General features: G+C 43.9%; 1 protein-coding gene across 5 annotated transcripts in view; it reads right to left on the bottom strand.

Moving 5' to 3' along the window:
• The window catches only part of LOC310668837 (far upstream element-binding protein 3-like), a 340,163-nt gene that overhangs the window by 229,392 nt on the left and 90,947 nt on the right, over nt 1-19,824 (bottom strand). For all 5 annotated transcript variants that reach the window (XM_083422169.1, XM_083422171.1, XM_083422170.1 and 2 more), the window contains exon 2: nt 19,608-19,713. In XM_083422169.1, coding sequence (XP_083278295.1) covers nt 19,608-19,713 — 106 coding nt within the window. The remainder of the gene's footprint in view (nt 1-19,607; nt 19,714-19,824) is intronic.

Below are 19,824 nucleotides of genomic sequence, written 5' to 3' on the forward strand. Positions count from 1 at the left end.
AGGGGATGAGCTATTTACAACGTTGTCAAGGGGGGGGGGCATCTTCTACACAGACCAATCAGAAAGCTTATGTTAGTTATCATCAGTGTTAGAAATTCCCCAGGCACAGTTCCAAAAAGAAAGCCAAATCTCTTTTAGAAGGAGATTAAATGATGATTTATTAGATGATCAAAAATTTGTTGAAAAAGCATAAAAGATCCTGACGGATTATTTTGAAATAAACAGTCAAGGGCAAACAAAATTACAGATGGTCTGGGACGCAAGCAAGGCTGTAATGAGAGGACTCTTTATACAACAAAACTCATTTAAAAGGAAATTGTGAGAGAAAAAGAAAAAAGAAATATTAGAGGAAATTATGAAAAAGAAACAGCTGCCAAACAAGGCAAATAAAGAGGCAGTAAAACAGGCAATTAAAGCATTACAAACCAAATAGCCTGAGTTTCCTCCGACCTCAGCCCCCAGAACAGGTCCGGGAGCGATGGCGAGGTTGCGCTCAACCTCGCCATCGCCCCCGGAGCTTGCTGCCATCCGAAGCCCGGGGAGCGTGGTGCTGTAGCCCGCTGCGCACCCCAGGCTTAGGGCAGCTATCCGCAAGCCTGCGGCCGCCCGACAGTGCTGCGCTCCCCGAACTTCGGGCTGCAAGCATCTATCCGCAAGCCTGCGGAGCCCGACGGGAACTCCCACCGGGCGCCGCAGGCTTGCGAATAGCTACCCTAAGCCCGGGGTGCACAGTGCCCCATAGGACGCACACACATTTCCCCTTCATTTTTGGAGTGGAAAAGGTGTGTCCTATAGGGCGAAAAATACGGTAGCTTATAAATTGAGATTCTAACACTGAGTACAATTTATTACCTGCTCTTCACCCTAAGGTCTCAGGGCAGCTGACAACACTTATAATACACATTAATGTTAAAACACAATATTGGTCTGCAAGCGGATAATGGAAGACGACAGAGACTGCTCGCTCTGCGCAGCCTGATTGCTGTGAGGGTCTGGGAAGTGTGCTCAGGCAAATCAGCTTCTCAAAAAAGCCTGAAGGAAAAGTTCAGGTCCCGAAGGGTCCGGCGGTGTCAAAGGACACTCTCTAGGATCTCCCAAAGCTCCGGAGGGAGCTGAGGGAGATCTGAGATTGAGCTCAGACACAAGGTGCAATCGAGACTCACAGCAAACTGCCTCTAGTGCCTCCATTGAAGCAAAGGAATTCGGACCAATTTGACAAGGTAATAAAAAACAACCTAAATTAGCAGGAATAAAACAATTAGATCCACACCAGGGTGTCAGGGAATTGGAGGCTGAGAAGGAGGTGAGGGGGGAGAAGAGAGGCACTTACAGAGAGCCTAAGTCTTTAATCAGCAGCTATTCTGATAAATAAACGTTCGGAGACAGTGAAACGGGGAGGGGTGAGCCAGTTCCGGGTATCAGCCACTCACGGAGCAGAGGAAAGAGGAGGGCTGATCTGCGGAAATGGGTCTGCTGGGTGCAGCGAAAGAAAACGTCAGACGATCCAACTGACTAATCGTGATGGAGTGTGCTTTTTGAACTCTTGTAAGGACTTTGAAGCTAAGCAATAAATCTTTGTACAGATATGGCTGGCTGCCCGGAGTTTTATCTCAGCTAGCTTGTCAGCAATTCCCTAACAGAGGGTGTTAAAGAGGAACCTGCCCCCCTCCGGGGCAGGAATTGATCTGGCTGGAAAAACTCTGCAAGGACTGAATTAAGAATGAGAATAATAGTGGCTAATTTTTACAAGCATTCCAGGCGATGAACTGTGTTTAACCTGTGATTTGCCTAAAGCTCTGGATGCAGAATATTTTAGACGTTATATTTTCAAACTGCAAAGAACCCTAATAATTGTGGAGGGAAAGAGATGAAAGCGGGACATTGACTTTGTGTGTGTGTGTGCGTTTAATATATACTCTAAGGACTATTTTTCCTTTATATGATTCAAAAGAGACTGACACTGTGGGGCTGAATTTATTTTGAATTCTCTTGTGAATTGCTGATTTTTGTTTCTTTTTAAAAAATATAACCGAAGAACTAATTTTATTTCCTTTGCTCCTTTTTATGATTTAAAAGAGACTAACATAGTGGGATTGAATCTAACTTGGTCTATTTTCTGCTTCTTGTTTTTTTCTTTTTTTTTTTTTTTTGGTCATTAAAATGGATTTTCTCTTTATTTTTTATTTGGAACTGACAGGGGCTAGATACAAACTGGAGTTGGTGTAATTTACTTTACTTTCATTTATATATGGATTAAGAGGTGGGCTTTTTGGAAGAAAGCTGAAGAAAGGGGAAGGGAGATTTGGTTTTAAAAACCCCAGAATTAACATAAATAAATGGATAATTGCAGGGCCCTTTGAAGTGGCTGAAGGAAGAATCACACTGCTGAGAGACATGGTTTTTGTGAATGAAAAAGGAGACTTGCAAAACCTCTGTTTGAGTTAAAAAAGGGGGACAAGTTGGGTTTAAAGGCTTTCTTATTTTATTTTTCTACTCTTTTCCTACTCTTTCCTTTTGTAGCCTGACAAGCTTTGCAAGTAAGTTGTAGTGAAAGAGGGAAAACAGGAAATCAAATATCAAAATTAGATTAAAAGGGAAAGTACAGTATGAAGTAGAGTGAGAGATTAAGGACGGAATTACAGTGATATAGTGACACAGTGTGGCTGAAAAAAATAATTGCCATTTTTCTATTTATCTTTTAAGTATTTCCCTATAATAAAGGAGAGAGTCCCATCTAGTGAAATTTGTATATAATTACAAACATTGAATATATATATATATATATATATATATATATTACACACATTTTATTTCTTTTCTCACCTTCCTCCCTTTTGCTTTAATTTTTTATTTCTTCTCTATACAGAAATTGAAAATTGAAACTTAATTGTTGAAAATTGTTTAGTTATTCTGAGTTAATATTTTAAATAATAAAAAATAGAATAAAATAATGTTCCAGTTATTTGTTCCTTTGTATTCTGAATATTTGAAAGGAAGTAGGCAAGGGAAGGGAGAGAAGGGCGAGGGAGGGGAGGAAGGAAGAGGGTTTCCATATACATAGATATAGATATATATGTGTGTGGGTTTTTTGCTTTTTTTGTCTCTGTTTCCATTGTTGTGGACAAAACTATGGCTAATACAGGCAAAAAATACCTCCAGGCCCAATTACAACATCAAGTCAGAGAAAAGAATCAATTGCAGAAGGAGACACAAAGTCTGATTTAACAACAATTTTATTAGAAATGAAGAACGAGATGAAGAAAGGAATACAGAGACTGGAACAAAAAGTGGATTTCAATACCGTGGCAGTCACAAACTTAACAACAGAAATTAAAGAATTGTCACATAAAACTTCAGAATTGGAGAAAACAGTACAGGACTTAAAGCTTAAAACCTCCAGCTTGGAGGAAACTTCTAAGAAAAAGCAAGTGGAGGTAAGAGAAACAAAGACGGAGCAAGAAAGGATGAAGGAGGATACTGAAGCGATGAAATTTCTTTATAAACAGGCTCTAGATGAGATTGCAGTTCTGGAAGTACATCAAAAAGATCTGATTCTTCATCTGAGAGGCATGGCAGATGACACAACGGTGGAATTACCATATTTTTCGCTCCATAAGACACACCTTTTTCCTCTTAAAAAGTAAGGGGAAATGTCTGTGCGTCTTATGGAGCGAATGTGTGGTCCCTGGAGCCAAATTGCCGGAGTGCGGCACGCTCCTGAGCTGCTCTTTGGGGGTGGTGGGGGGAGCCGCGCTGCTCTGCCGGCAACTGGGGCTGGAGGGGGAAGCCTCGGGAAGCTCTGGGAGCAGTGAGCAGGCTGCACGCAGATGCCCCGCGCTCCTGGGCTGCTCTTTGGGGGTGGGGAGCCAGACTGCTCTGCCGGCAGCCTCCACTTTCCCCTTGTTGTAAACAGAATCTGTCCTTAAGGTTTGTGAGCAGCGGGCAGGCTGTTCGCCAAGAGAGGGGAAGAAGAGGATGGAGAGAAGGGGGACCAAGAAGCTCTGCTTGCTTTACAATGAGCAGGAGGGAGGCCAGACGCTTCTGCCCCTCCCCCAGCTGACTGTAATTCAAGCAAAGGGAGAGCTGCTTGCACGCGTGTAAGCAGCTCTTACTCTGCTTGCTTTACAATGAGCCGGAAGGATGGAGACAGCCCCTTCCGCCCCTCCCCCAGCTTACTGTGTTGGTAAGTCCCGGCATCGCCTCCTCTTTTTGTTCTGGTTCCAGCGAGGCAAGGCAGCTGCCCTCCACAGGCACCCACAAATGTGAGCTCCCCCCCTCTCTCTCTTCCTTCCTTCCTTCCCTCCCTCCCTCCCTCTTCCAACTTAAATAAAATATGCGGGGGGCAGTTAAGCCCCCACCTCACATACCACAATTGAGCCTTTCTCAACCTGTGGGTACAACTCCCATTGACCCTAGGTAGCAAGGCCAGAGCTCAGGGAAGATGGGAGTTGAGATGTGATAGGAGTTTTAGTCCAACAACATCTGGGGACCCACGGGTTGAGAACTGCTGCGATCTCAAGACAAAGTGGGGGGGGCGAAGGCACCTAGGCCTAGGACAATTCAAGAAAGCAAAATGATGCATATGCTATAATATCAATAAACATTTAGGGTGATACCGTAATTTTATTTTTTTCACAGACTGTATGTTTACTATGATGCCATTACTTAAAGGTATGGTCAGCACTCAGTGGTGAACATTGGAGATACTGTACATTACTGACAGTTCCTTCATCACTGTATTTTCTTGCAGAAAACCTCCCCCATTCTGATAAGGATGATAAAGCAGAAAAGACTAGCATATAAGATTCCTTTTAAACTAGATTATTAGTACTTGACCAGTTTAGAGCACATATTAGCGAAACTACAAAAAAGTGCTTTAAAGAAGTGAAGACTCATCTAGCTGTAATTCCTGGAGGTCTTACCAGCCAGTTGCAACCTCTCGACGTTTCCATCAACAAGCCCTTTAAGGTCTTTATACGAGAAGAGTGGAAAAAATGGATGGCTGTTGATAATCATGATCTGACATCTACTGGACGAATGAAGAGGCCCACTATCACTCAAGTTTGTGAATGGGTGAAAACATCATGGCACTCGGTGAAGGAGGAAATCGTTGTCCGGTCATTCAAAAAATGTGGCATTAGCAATGCTTTGGGTGGAAACAAAGATGGTATTTTACATGAAGATAGCGAAGAAAGTGATGTCAGTGATTGTGTGCAACTGAGCTTCATAAATTCTGACTCTAGCAGTGATGAGTTCTTGGGGTTCACAGAAGACTAGAAGAGTACTCAAACCTTAAAGTCTCTCTTCATTTGTTAATGACAGTGATGATGGTTCTTAATGCCACTGTTGACTGCTGTTCACTTTACATGGCTGTAATATGATTCTGATATACCGGTTGTTTATTAAATACGGTAGTTTAGTACAACATTTGATTCAGAATTTTTTTTTCTTGTTTTCCTCTAAAAACTTGGTGCGTCTTATGGTCGGGCGCGCCTTATAGAGCGAAAAATACGGTAGGTGAGAAAATAAGAATAGAATAAGAATAAGAATAAGAATAAGAATAAGAATAAGAATAGAACTTCCTAATCTGATTGAAATGGAGGAAGAAATGGTTAGTGCAGCAGTGGACAAAAAAATTCATGTAAAATCAAGATATGCTAAAGCACAAAAACTGTTGGACGGCTGTCTTTAATTCTCTTTGAGTTAAAAATCTCCAGAGTAATACAGATGCACTATCAGAAAGATCTCCAGATTGACGACCAATAATTCTGAAAGAAATACCGATGAGACTGTTAAAGAAAAGAGCAAATTATAAATATCTGACAGATGCTCTGCGATACAACAAAATCACATTTCATTGGGAATACCCTGAGGGAGTAATCCTTTACATTTAAAGAAAGAAAACAGAGGTGTAGGGATCCTACAGAAGCAGATAAATTTTGAAAAAAATATGGAAAAGAATTAGCAAGAGAAAGGGCATTTGGTTTGGAGACAGGACATGAAGAAGAAGAACCAACAGAGGTGGAGAAGAGAGATAAATAAATAAAGGACAAGATGGAGTTGAAAATCTTAACTTGGAACGTAAATGGACTCAATAATAAAACAAAAAGGAATATGATGAGGACTATAACAAAAAGGAATATAATGTTAATAGGTGTATATGCACCAAATGAGAAAAAAACTGAATTTATAAGAGACCTGAAGAAAACCTATTTGAATATATGAATGAAAAGATCATTTTGATGGCAGAGGAACCAGAGATCAAATTGCAAACATGCGCTGGATTATGGAGAAAGCTAGAGAGTTCCAGAAAGACATCTACTTCTGCTTCATTGACTATGCAAAAGCCTTTGACTGTGTCGACCACAGCAAACTATTGCAAGTTCTTAAAGAAATGGAGTGCCTGATCACCTCATCTGTCTCCTGAGAAATCTCTATGTGGGACAAGAAGCTACAGTTAGAACTGGATATGGAACAACTGATTGATTCAAAATTGGGAAAGGAGCACAACAAGGCTGTATATTGTCTCCCTGCTTATTTAACTTATATGCAGAATTCATCATGCGAAAGGCTGGGCTGGATGAATCCCTAGCCGGAATTAAGATTGCCGGAAGAAATATCAACAATCTCAGATATGCAGATGACACAACCTTGATGGCAGAAAGTGAGGAGGAATTAAAGAACCTTTTATTGAGGGTGAAAGAGGAGAGCGCAAAATATGGTCTGAAGCTCAACATAAAAAAAAAAAAGATCATGGCCACTGGTCCCATCACCTCCTGGCAAATAGAAGGGGAAGAAATGGAGGCAGTTAGAGATTTTACTGTCTTGGGCTCCATGATCTCTGCAGATGGTGACAGCAGCCACAAAATTAAAAGACACCTGCTTCTTGGGAGAAAAGCAATGACAAACCTAGACAGCATCTTAAAAAGCAGACATCACCTTGCCAACAAAGGTCCGTATAGTTAAAGCTTGAGGAGATTTCACCCCTCCCATACTCAAGAATCACCTCATCAGTCTCCTGACTCTGAGGAGAGGAGGAGGCGTGTTCTTATATCTGCATGTTCCAATCCAGCACTCAGTCTGAGATAGTGTGAGAGAGACACTCAGTGTGAGATAGAGACTCAGAGAGAGAGAGTCAGCCAGTGAGGGAGTGAGTCAGCAAGTCAGTGTGTAGGAAAAGACTGAGAATCTCCATTTGTATATAGTGTATATTACAGTAGCTGTTAGAGAATAAAAGAAGATATTCTTCAGCTCTGTCGTCTGAGTATTTATGCTCTGCTGAACTCTGCTGCACAACGACTGTTTACTTGGTGAAGTGGTTTGCGGTGCTCACAGCTCTGAGTTGTGAGTCCACGGCACTTGGACCTGTACCTACAGAGGAAGGTGGTCTCTGGAGGTGCCATCCAGCTCGCCTGGCCCAGTCGGGGCAAAGGTGGACGAGTCCAGTTGGTAACACTGGCTCAAGGGCGATGCTGACATCGGTTATGGGCCCAGTCGTTGTTCCAGTCGTCTGACCAGGCGGTGTTCCAGTTGTACCAGTCATCCCAGTCGTCCCAGTTGCCAGAGGTTTCTGTTGCTGATTGCCGGACGGCGGAACGGAGGCTGCATGCTGGACTGATTTGTGGTGCCCAGAAGCAGAGCTGTTTTGGAGCAGAGTGTTCAAGCTGTCGTTGTTGCTGTTGCTGCTGCTTGATTTATGGAGGTATGTTGCTGACTGCCAAAGAAAGAAGATAGCATCCCTGTTTGCCTGTTAATTGCGCTCTGAGTGGGAGAGAGAGTGGCTGAAGGAGTCAAGGCTTTATCTGTGTTGCACGAGGGAAGTGTCTTGCTCTAAGTAATAGCAGACATGGCCTGTGCACATTCTGACCAGATGGCTCTGTCCTTTCCTCTCCTGACGCCTGCAAACTATGCAGTATGGCAAGTGAAGATGAAAGCGTTTTTACAGAGGGAAAAGCTATTTCACACTATAGAAGATGACCCTCCCAATAAGGATGATGATGAATGGCCTGAGTGGCATGCTGCGGACATGAGAGCCCGAGGGACAATTGTATTGAGTGTTTCAGACCACTTGCTGGTAAACTTGGAGGGTGAAGAAACTGCACGAGCTGTTTGGCATAAGCTGAGAGATATGCATTTGAGGCAGAATGCTGGTTCCAGCGTGATTTTCTTCAAGAAACTGTGCAGGCTTGAGTTGGAGAAAGGTGGTGATTTGCCTAGCCATCTATCTGAGTTAAAGCGTCTCAGACAGGACCTTGTTCAGCGAGACCTGGCTATTTCAGAGGCTGTGTTTGCAATGCTCATGATAAACAGCCTAGATGACTCTTACGATGGAGTAGCTGCCCAGATTTCTACAATGCCTTCTGACCGGCTGACAGAAGATTATGTGTCTAGCGTGCTCCTGAATGAGTGGGATCGCAGACAGGCTGTTAGAGAAAGCCGGGAAAATGGTGCTGTTAAAAATGTGCTTCAAAATGTGCCTAAGTCTCCAGCAGGGGAAAGTGAAAGTGAAACTGCTGCTGTTAAAGCACTAAAGGAGAAGCGGTGCTTTTCGTGTGGAGCACAAGGCCATTTGAGTTTTCAGTGCAGCAAGAAAACTTCAAAGAAGAAGGGAAACTTCAGAGGCAGAGGGGGAGGAGGACGAAATCCCCAAGCACCTGCTACTTCAAAGGCTTTGATCTCTCGCTGCTGCAATCAACGTGGGCGGAGTTTCTTCGTGGTCGACTCTGGCTGCACGAACCACGTAGCCAAAGATAAGGATCTCTTTGTTCAGCTTGAGAAGCAAGAGAAAGAAATTAATCAAGCAGATGGGACTGTTCTCACGAGTGTGGCTAAGGGAACTGTGTTTTTAAAGAGCCTGAATGCAACAATTAAGAATGTCCTGTATGTGCCTGATATTCAGGACAATTTGTTGAGTGTTTCCCAGCTTGATCGTCAAGGGTTTAAGGTGGTGTTTGCTAAATCTCGCTGTGAAATTCGTCGAGATGGCAAGCTCATTCTATATGCAAAATGTGTTAATGGTTTGTACCAATTGCCTTTTGTTTCAGGTACAGGTTCTGCAGAAGCAACTGAGAAAGAGTGTTGCAATTTGTCTGTTGATAAGAATGAGAAGTTGCATGACCAATGTATTCATTTTTACCACCGTGTTTTTGCTCATTTGAATTTCCAGGCTGTGGCAAAAATGCCTGATATGGTTCAGGGCATGAAGTTGAAAGAATGTCCCTACCACATGAAATGCGTTTCTTGTGCTGAGAGTAAGGCAAGGCAAGCTCCCAAAGGTACAGAGTCTGGGAGAGAGGCCAAGAAACCATACGAAGTCATTCATGCGGACTTAGTGGGGCCTCTAGCGCTCTCTAGAGGCAATTCAAGGTTTTTCATGGTTTTGATAGACTCCTATTCTAGATACGTATGGGTCTATATGCTGCAGAAAAAGTCTGAAGCCTTTACCAAGTTTCGCCAGTTTTGTAAATGGCTCAGAAATGTACATAATGAGAACGTACGTTGTCTTTTCAGTGACAGGGGAGGTGAGTTTTGTTCAGAGGAGTTTGAGAGTTTTCTCTCTGAACAGGGCATTGAGCATAGGACGGCCACGCCCAGATCACCCTGGCAGAATGGTTTATGTGAGAGAGTAAACCAGACCCTGCAGCAAGGAATCAGGACACTGTTACATGATTCGGGGCTGCCCAATCCCTATTGGGCCGAAGCTCTTTCGTTTTTCTGTCACGTGTATAACAGGAGGTACCAGTCCGCAGTAAATTGCACCCCATATGAGATGCTTCACGGAAGGAAGCCATGTGTAAGGCATTTTAAAATTTTTGGATCAGAGGTTTGGGTGCACACCTCGCAGGGTGACAAACTGAGCAAGCGTGGAGAACATGGTGTTTTCCTAGGATATGAGAAAGGGTCTTATCGTGTCCTGATCACAGACACGAAAACCATCAGGCTGACCAAGAGTATTGAGGACAATCCACAATGGGACAGAGTTGGCGTTTTTCAGTGCCATCCCATTTGTGATGATGGTGCAAAAGGGGCAAAGACAGTTAGGAGAGAGGCAAGTTCTGATGTGATTGATAATCCTGATGCCGATGTAGTTCTGGATAGTGGCACAGATTATCAGAGCCCAAAAGCCTCAGGAGAGTCTGACGCAGATGCAGACTTAGCAGCTTCATATACTTTAGCTCCCCATTCTCCCAAAGAGGAGGAAGCACCAGAACAAGAGGATCAGAGAGTTTTGCGCAGATCCGAAAGAACAACCAAGGGTGTACCACCGAAAAGGTTTTCTGAAGAGTTCGCCAAGACTGCGGTCACATGCAACTCTGGTGTGGTTTCTAAACCAAGCATGAAGTGTGCTGAGAGTAATAGCACAAAACGCTTTATTTATTTCCTTACCTGACCTAAAGTGGTTTATGTGTAATATGTTTAAAGGATCAGGATTGAAGGAGCAAGTGTGTTTGAGTACGAAAGTGGTTTGTTCAAATCTGCCTAAATAAGCAATGTCAATTTGCATGTGAGAAAGAGAAACGTGTATGAAGATTTTTCTAGAAGCTGCTTATTCATTTGAGTGTTCACAATGTGTATTTTGTGTGAACTGCAGATTAAGGTTTATGTTTTAACTCCTTCCTAATGGACACAGAGTGGTTACAGTGATTGTTTAATGATATTGTTAAAGTGTCTTAGATAAAGGGGGAGAGAGGTAACTGCAGATATGTTAACCAAGGTTGTAAGAAGAGTACAACTTTTTGGAGTGTGTGTGTAAATTGCAGTTATGTTAAAGATTCTTGGAATGGTCGGATGAAATAGGGGAGGATGAGGAGATTTCACCCCTCCCATACTCAAGAATCACCTCATCAGTCTCCTGACTCTGAGGAGAGGAGGAGGCGTGTTCTTATATCTGCATGTTCCAATCCAGCACTCAGTCTGAGATAGTGTGAGAGAGACACTCAGTGTGAGATAGAGACTCAGAGAGAGAGAGTCAGCCAGTGAGGGAGTGAGTCAGCAAGTCAGTGTGTAGGAAAAGACTGAGAATCTCCATTTGTATATAGTGTATATTACAGTAGCTGTTAGAGAATAAAAGAAGATATTCTTCAGCTCTGTCGTCTGAGTATTTATGCTCTGCTGAACTCTGCTGCACAACGACTGTTTACTTGGTGAAGTGGTTTGCGGTGCTCACAGCTCTGAGTTGTGAGTCCACGGCACTTGGACCTGTACCTACAGAGGAAGGTGGTCTCTGGAGGTGCCATCCAGCTCGCCTGGCCCAGTCGGGGCAAAGGTGGACGAGTCCAGTTGGTAACACTGGCTCAAGGGCGATGCTGACAAAGCTATGGTTTTCCCAGTAGTCATGTATGGAAGTGAGAGCTGGACCATCAAGAAGGCTGATCACCGAAGAATTGATGCTTTTGAATTATGGTGTTGGAGGAGACTCTTGAGAGTCCCATGGACTGCAAGAAGATCAAACCTATCCATTCTTAGGGAAATCAGCCCTGAGTGCTCACTGGAAGGACAGATCGTGAAGCTGAGGCTCCAATACTTTGGCCACCTCATGAGAAGAGAAGACTCCCTGGAAAAGCCCCTGATGTTGGGAAAGATGGAGGGCACAAGCAGAAGGCAACGACAGAGGACGAGATGGTTGGATAGTGTTCTCGAAGCTACCAGCATGAGTTTGACCAAACTGCGGGAGGCAATGAAAGACAGAAGGCGTGCTCTGGTCCATGGGGTCACGAAGAGTCGAACATGACTAAACGACCAAACAACAACAACAACAATATATATTGCCTTGACTCTTTTTATAAAAGTTTCTCCACAACTCATATATTCTAAAACTGTAAACATAAAATCCCAGGAGACTTTATCAAATGCTTTCTTGGCATCTAAAAACACCAAAGCCGTTTCTTTTTCGTTTCTCACTTGTAAGTATTCTAATATATTAATTACATTTCTAATATTATCTTTCATTTGTCTTCTTGGCAAAAATCTGGCCTGGTCATGGTGGATTACCTCTTTTAATACCAGTTTCAACCTATTTGCTAATATGTTTGCAAAAAGTTTATAATCATTGTTCAACAAAGAAATAGGTCAATAATTTTTTAGCTGCTCAGGATCCCTGTCTTGTTTCGAAATCAAAGTTATATGAGCATTCTTCCAAGATTCTGGCAGCTCGCCTATATATAAACTCATAGAATCATAGAGTTGGAAGAGACCACAAGGGCCATCAAGTCCAACCCCCTGCCAAACAGGAAACACCATCAGAACACTCCTGACATATGGTTGTCAAGCCTCTGCTTAAAGACCTCCAAAGAAGGCGACTCCACCACACTCCTTGGCAGCAAATTCCACTGTCGAACAGCTCTTACTGTCAGGAAGTTCTTCCTAATGTTTAGGTGGAATCTTCTTTCTTGTAGTTTGGATCCATTGCTCTGTGTCCGCTTCTCTGGAGCAGCAGAAAACAACATTTCTCCCTCCTCTATGTGACATCCTTTTATATATTTGAACATGGCTATCATATCACCCCTTAACCTCCTCTTCTCCAGGCTAAACATGCCCAGCTCCCTTAGCCGTTCCTCATAAGGCATTGTTTCCAGGCCTTTGGCCATTTTGATTGCCCTCCTCTGGACACGTTCCAGTTTGTCAGTGTCCTTCTTGAACTGTGGTGCCCAGAACTGGACACAGTACTCCAGGTGAGGTCTGACCAGAGCAGAATACAGTGGCACTATTACTTCCCTTGATCTAGATGCTATACTCCTATTGATGCAGCCCAGAATTGCATTGGCTTTTTTAGCTGCTGCGTCACACTGTTGGCTCATGTCAAGTTTGTGGTCAACCAAGACTCCTAGATCCTTTTCACATGTACTGCTCTCAAGCCAGGTGTCACCCATCTTGTATTTGTGCCTCTCATTTTTTTTGCCCAAGTGCAATACTTTACATTTCTCCCTGTTAAAATTCATCTTGTTTGTTTTGGCCCAGTTCTCTAATCTGTCAAGGTCGTTTTGAAGTGTGATCCTGTCCTCTGGGGTGTTAGCCACCCCTCCCAATTTGGTGTCATCTGCAAATTTGATCAGGATGCCCTTGAGTCCATCATCCAAGTCGTTGATAAAGATGTTGAATAAGACCAGGCCCAAGACAGAACCCTGTGGCACCCCACTAGTCACTCTTCTCCAGGATGAAGAGGAACCATTGATGAGCACCCTTTGGGTTTGGCCAGTCAGCCAGTTACAAATCCACTGAGTGGTAGCATAGTCAAGACCGCATTTTACCAGCTTCTTTACAAGAATATCATGGGGCACCTTGTCAAATGCCTTGCTGAAATCAAGGTAGGCTACATCCACTGCGTTCCCTTCATCTAGCAGGCTTCTAATTCTGTCAAAAAACGAGATCAGGTTAGTCTGACATGACTTATTTTTCAGAAATCCATGCTGACTATTGGTGATCACAGCATTCCTTTCTAGGTGCTCACAGACTGTTTGCTTAATGATCTGCTCCAGAATCTTCCCTGGTATTGATGTCAGACTGACTGGGCGGTAATTATTTGGGTCCTCTCTTTTCCCCTTTTTGAAAATAGGGACAACATTTGCCCTCCTCCAGTCTGCCGGGACTTCGCCTGTTCTCCAGGAATTCTCAAAGATGACTGCCAGTGGTTCTGAGATCACATCTGCCAGTTCTTTTAATACTCTTGGATGCAGTTCATCTGGCCCTGGAGACTAGCCAAGTATTCTTGTACTATCTCCTTAGTTATTCTGGGCTGTGTTTCCTCTGCTGAATCATTTGCTCCAAATTCTTCAGGTCCGGCATTGTTTTCTTTATCGGAGAACACTGAGGCAAAGAAGGCATTGAGGAGTTCAGCCCTTTCTGTGTCCCCTGTTTGCATTTCACCATCTTCTCCTCTGAGTGACCCCACTGTTTCTTTGTTCTTCCTTTTGCTACGAACATACCCATAAAAGCCTTTTTTGTTGCTTTTAACCTCTCTAGCAAGCCTGAGTTCATTCTGTGCTTTAGCTTTTCTGACTTTGTGTCTACACGTGCTGGCTATTTGTTTGAATTCCTCTTTGGTGATTTCCCCCCTTTTCCATTTTTTTGTACACATCCTTTTTTAATCTTAACTCAGTTAAAAGTTCTTTAGCTAGCCACCCTGGCTTCTTTAGGCACCTTCCATGTTTCCGTCTCATTGGTATTGCCTGAAGTTGTGCTTTTACTATCTCCCTCTTAACAAACTCCCAGCCATCATGAACTCCCTTTCCTTTTAGTATTACTGTCCATGGGATCTCACCCAGCACTTCCCTAAGTTTTATGAAGTCGGCTTTCTTAAAGTCAAGAAATTGAGTCCTAGTATGCTTGGCTGCTCCTTTCCGCTGTATAGTAAACTTCAGGAGAGCATGATCACTCGCGCCTAATGATCCTTCCACTTCTACCCCACTAACCAGGTCATCAACATTGGTTAGGACCAGATCTAAAATGGCTGTTCCTCTTGTTGCTTCTCCCACTTTCTGGACAATGAAGTTGTCTGCAAGGCCAGTGAGGAATCTGTTTGACCTTATGCTCTTGGCTGAGTTTGACATCCAACAAATATCTGGGTAATTGAAGTCCCCCATTACTACTATCTCCCTTCCTTTTGTATGCTTGGCCATCTGTTCCAGGAAGGCATCATCTATGTCCTCCGTTTGGCTTGGGGATCTATAGTAAACTCCCACAATGAGGTCACTGTTATTCTTCTCTCCCTTAATTTTGACCCAAATGCTCTCACTTTGGCTTTGAGGTTCTAAATCTTGAATCTCTTCACAGGTATACACATCCCTGACATATAACGCCACTCCTCCTCCTTTCTTGTCTGGTCTGTTTCTCTGAAATAGATTGTATCCCTCCATTATTACATTCCAATCGTGGGACTTATCCCACCAGGTTTCAGTGATGCCTATTATGTCATATTTAGTTTGCTGTACCAAGAGCTCAAGCTCATCTTGTTTATTCCCCATGCTTTGCGCATTAGTGTACAGACATTGAAGTCCATTAATCATTCCCCCGTGTCTCTTATTTAAGGATTTTTTCCTCCCACCACTAGGTCTGCTTGCTGTTTGCTCCATTTGGTCTATGACATTTGGATGATCATCTTCATCAATTGATAGACTCCTACCTTCAGGAGCACTGTCTCCCTCCCCCACATTAGCCCTCCTGATGAGGTTTCTGAGATTTTTGGCAAAAACATTCCTCCCAACCGTTGTGAGGTGCAGTCCATCGCTTGCCAGAAGTCCATCTTCAAGAAACTGCAGTCCGTGATCTAAGAATACAAACCGTTCCTGTTTACACCATTTGCGAAGCCAGCTGTTCACTTCCACTATTTTTCCCTCTCTCCCTGGGCCACGTCGTTCAACTGGGAGGACAGATGAGATGACAATTTGTGCATTTAATTGCTTCAATTTCCTGCCCAGAGCCTCGTAGTCTCTTTTGATCTTCTGGAGGCTATTGCTTGCAGTGTCATTGGTTCCCACATGAACCAAGAGGAAGGGGTATTTGTCAGTGGGTTTTATGATTCCTTGCAGTCGTTCAGTTACATCTTGGATCTTAGCCCCAGGGAGATCTTACACCTGTGAAGCGGAGATTCAACTCCTGCTTGTTCTCCATAAATGCCAAAGCATCCACAGTTTCTTCATGCATTTTTGTTAATTCCACAACTTCTGATTTTATTTTCTCTTCCTCTCTTTTGTTTTCTCTGACCTCTTTTTGTGTCTTCTTCACTGTCTCCTCCAGGGCTCTTAACCTCTTCTAATTGGCCTTTTAACTCTGCCACTGATCGGTCAATTATTTCCTCCATTTTATCAAATTTACGATCTAAAAATTTTTCAGTATCTTTTATATCCTTCCTAATTTCTGCGAGAATCTCTGCAATGTCCATTTTAGGTTCCTCCTGTTTTGAATTTCTCCCATCCGTTGGTGTAGCTGTTGGTCCTTTCTTCCCCACCATCTTCTCTTTCTAATCTAATTTTCTCGCTTTTTCAAATTCCGCGCAATTCTTTATTTGACCTCCAGGTGGAACTTATTCAAATCAAATTTCAAATTGCAATATTATAGTTGGCCACTTGGTGTCCCCCAGAGTAACTTCAAAAAATTCATTGCAGTTAACTCCTTTAACCACTTGGTGTCATGAACTGAAACCCGGAAAACAAAATAAGAGGAAGAACAAAAGCAAATGGCACAGGTTCCTTCTCGGGAAACAAAAGCTTTCTTCGGCTGCCAATACAGCCTAATCCAATTCTGGAAACCCCAGCCACCGAACCTTCATACGTCTCAATTCCAAAAATATTAAACAACTCCCCTCTTCGGCCTCTTCAATGACCTAAACCTCAGTAACGATTATAACCCCCCCCCAATAGATAGATAGATAGATAGATAGATGGATAGAGGAAGATGACACAGTGAAATCTCAGTTTAGAGTCAAAATAAAACACAAGGAAAATTAAAGGTTCAAAGCTGCAAAAGTCCACGGGCAAGTCGCTCGTTCAAACTCCTTATAGAACTATAGAGACTAGTTGCTGGCTCGTTAATCTCTTTTTCCCTTTCCAGTTACAAAGTTGCTTTCGGCAGAGCCAGCAGGGTTCCCCCCCCCCCCAGCGTTCCTGAGCTGCTTCTCAATTCGTAACTTTAAAAGTTGTAACACTGAAGCAAACATCAAGTCTTTAAGTATCTTTAAGTGACTATTTTCTCCCTTCTCTGAAGGGCTAGGGAAAATTAGCAGTTTGTATCCACTTATATCTGTTTGTAGCTGATCTTTTTGTGTCGGGAAATCAGCTGCCTTTTGCCATTGGAACCAGAGGTTTTCGCTCAGCAGAAGTCGCAAGTAGACCCCCTTTGCACCCGCGCCTCCATCCCCTCGGGCTTCCGAACCTTTTTACGGGGTCATTTGTATGGGGAGATATGCCAGGGGTGCAGCTGGGTCCCCGGTACCCAAAACTCCCTTTTGGGTTTTTTTCCAGAGCTCACAGCGCCTTTGTGAAGCTCCAATCTCCTGCTGAGCTCTGATTTTCCCCTAGAGGCTAAAGCCGTGCCCAAAATGGCCCCCACAGCCAACCGGAAGTCAGCATAGGTTTTTTTTCTTAGTGGCACAGTTTCTATCTCTTTGCCAGATCTGAAAGGCCTTCCTTTTCTTGTCAATAATGCCTTCAAATCTCACTGTAGTCTCATCAAACCAGTCCTGGTGTTTCTTGGTTTGGTATCCAATAGTTTGTTCACATGCTGCTATAATGGATGTTTTTAGCTTGATCCAGTGTTCCTTGATGTTATCAGGGCATTCCGAAAGCAGATGGTCCTTAAGAGTCGTTTGGAAGCAATCCCTTAATGGGATCTTGAAGGGCTTCAGTGTTCATTTTGAGCCTTGGTTTCCTTCCTTGAAGCCTGCGTTGAGGTATAATCTTGATAGTCATCATGGAGTGTATTAGTCGGTGATCTGTCCAGCAGTTGTCGGCACTTGTCATAGTTCTGGCAAGGAGCACATCACGGCGATCTTAAGAGGTGCCAATGGTTCAACCGAGGGTACCTCCATGAAGTTTTAAATTTATTTTTCTGTCAAAAGAGTGTGTTGGTAATAACAAGGTTGTGCGGCTGCGGGGAAGCCTTGTGAATGTTCTGCCACTGCAGGAAGGTATGACAAGACCCTCTGCTGCTGTAGGGAAGCATGGTTCACCCTCTGCCACCGTGGGGGAATACAGCGGGATCCTCTGCCACCACAGGGAGGTGGCAAGGCCCTCTGCTGCTGCGGGAAGCCAAAGTGCACTCTCCACCGCCACGGGGTGGTATGGTGGGACCTCTGCCGCCGTGGAGAGGCCCAGGAAGGCCCCCCACCGCTGTAGATATATATCGTGATATTTAGCTGGTGGTATATTGTGATTTTGAAAATCAGATATTGCCCAGCCCTATTTGCCAACTTGTTTCTGGATGCAGCCCCTCAAGTGGCTGCAGTGGATACCACTCCAGGCAGCCCCCTCATCTCCAGGAGGGGCTTTCTGGGAAACACAGGATGCAAAAGAATCTCAGCGCACCCAGCTCTTCACAACCCAGCCAATGGGATTCTCCACTTGAAAAAAAAAAGTGTAAAACTGTAGACAATCTTAAAAAACACATTTAGTTCTAGGTGGGCTTCCTAATACTAGTTGCTGTTGCACACAGATTCTGCTTGTGGGCTTCCCAGAGGCATCTAGTTTGCCACTGTGAGAACAGGAGGCTGCACTAGATGGGCCAGGGCTCCTATGTTCGCTCCCCTTGGCTTAACATGAGCCAGTTCAATGGGTTCAGCAGCCATGGTCCCACAAAGCAGCCATTGCCACACTGAGTTAGGGGCACTTCAGCCAATGGAAACCAATAGGCCAATAAGACACACCTAACTCTGCAGCCATTAAGTTTGGCCCAACAGGCCCCTGCAGACCTCTCCCCTCCCCTCTCCTCGTTTCCCAGACACAGATAGGCTTCAACTGACCCTCACTTTCCTCTAATAAAGGGACCATTTAATCTGGCCTTATCAGTGTCACAAAAACCTACTTGTTTTCTGACAGACATTCAAAATTATTATTATTATTTTATTTATACTCCGCCCATCTGGCTGGGTTTCCCCAGCCACTCTGAGCAGATTACAGCATATATAAAACATAGTAAAATATCAAACATTAAAAACTTCCCAATACAGGGCTACCTTCAGGTGTCTTCTAAAAGCTATGTAGTTCTTTACCTCCTTGACATCTGAAGGGATGGTGTTCCAAAGGGAGGGTGCCACTACCGAGAAGGCCTTTTGCCTGGTTCCCTGTAACTTTGCTTCTCACAGTGATGGAACCAGCAGAAGACTCTCAGAGGAGGACCTCAGTGTCTGGGCTGAATGATGGGGGTGGAGACGCTCCTTCAGGTATACTGGGCTGAGGCAATTTAGGGCTTTAAAGGTCAGCACCAACACTTTGAATTGTGCTTGGAAACATACTGGGAGCCAATGTAGGTCTTTCAGGACCAGTGTTATATGGTCTCGGCAGGCACTCCCAATCACCAGTCTAGCTGCCGCATTCTAGATTAACTGCAGTTTCCAGGTCACCTTCAAAGGTAGCCCCACATAGAGAGCATTGCAATAGTCCAAGCGAGAGATAACCAGAGCATGCACCACTCTGGCGAGACAGTCTGCGGGCAGATAGGGTCTCAGCCAGCATACCAGGTGGAGCTGGTAGACAGCTGCCCTGGACACAGAATTGACATGAGCCTACATGGACAGCTGTGAGCCCAAAATGACTCCCAGGCTGCACACCTGGTCCTTCAGGGGCACGGTTACCCCATTCAGGACCAGGTATTCCCCTCCACCTGCCCACCCCCTGCCCCCCAAAAACAGTGGGGCACAAAGTTTTTATCAGTGCTATTCAACCACAATGGTTTTGATTTTTGAATCATAGAATTGTAGAGTTAAACTGAGGAAAAGAACAAGGGAGTGCCCCGACAGTCACTAGATAAGAGATTATTTTCATAACCACATTTGGCATTCCAATACTACACTATTTCTTTGCAGTCAGTGATCTGGTAAGATGGCAGACATCATGCTGCCCACCTGACAAATAAGGAACAAAAGGGGTGGGGAAACAGAAAAAACTGAGGGGACTTACTTCTCTCATCCAGTGGCCGTTTTACTCCATAACCGTACACTGAAGGGTCCACAAGTGGTGTGGAATTATTCAAGTGAGGAATCTCTCCAATTTTAGCAGCCATTTGCTGTAGAGAAAATAAAATAAAAATAAAATAATTTTGGAACAGTATTAGCAAAACTAGTACTGCTTATGTAACTGGATAGCAAGAAACAGCTTTTCTAGCACTAATTCCCCC

This window comes from Podarcis tiliguerta (assembly GCF_965153285.1).
Source record: "Podarcis tiliguerta genome assembly, chromosome: W".
Lineage (NCBI taxonomy): Eukaryota > Metazoa > Chordata > Lepidosauria > Squamata > Lacertidae > Podarcis > Podarcis tiliguerta.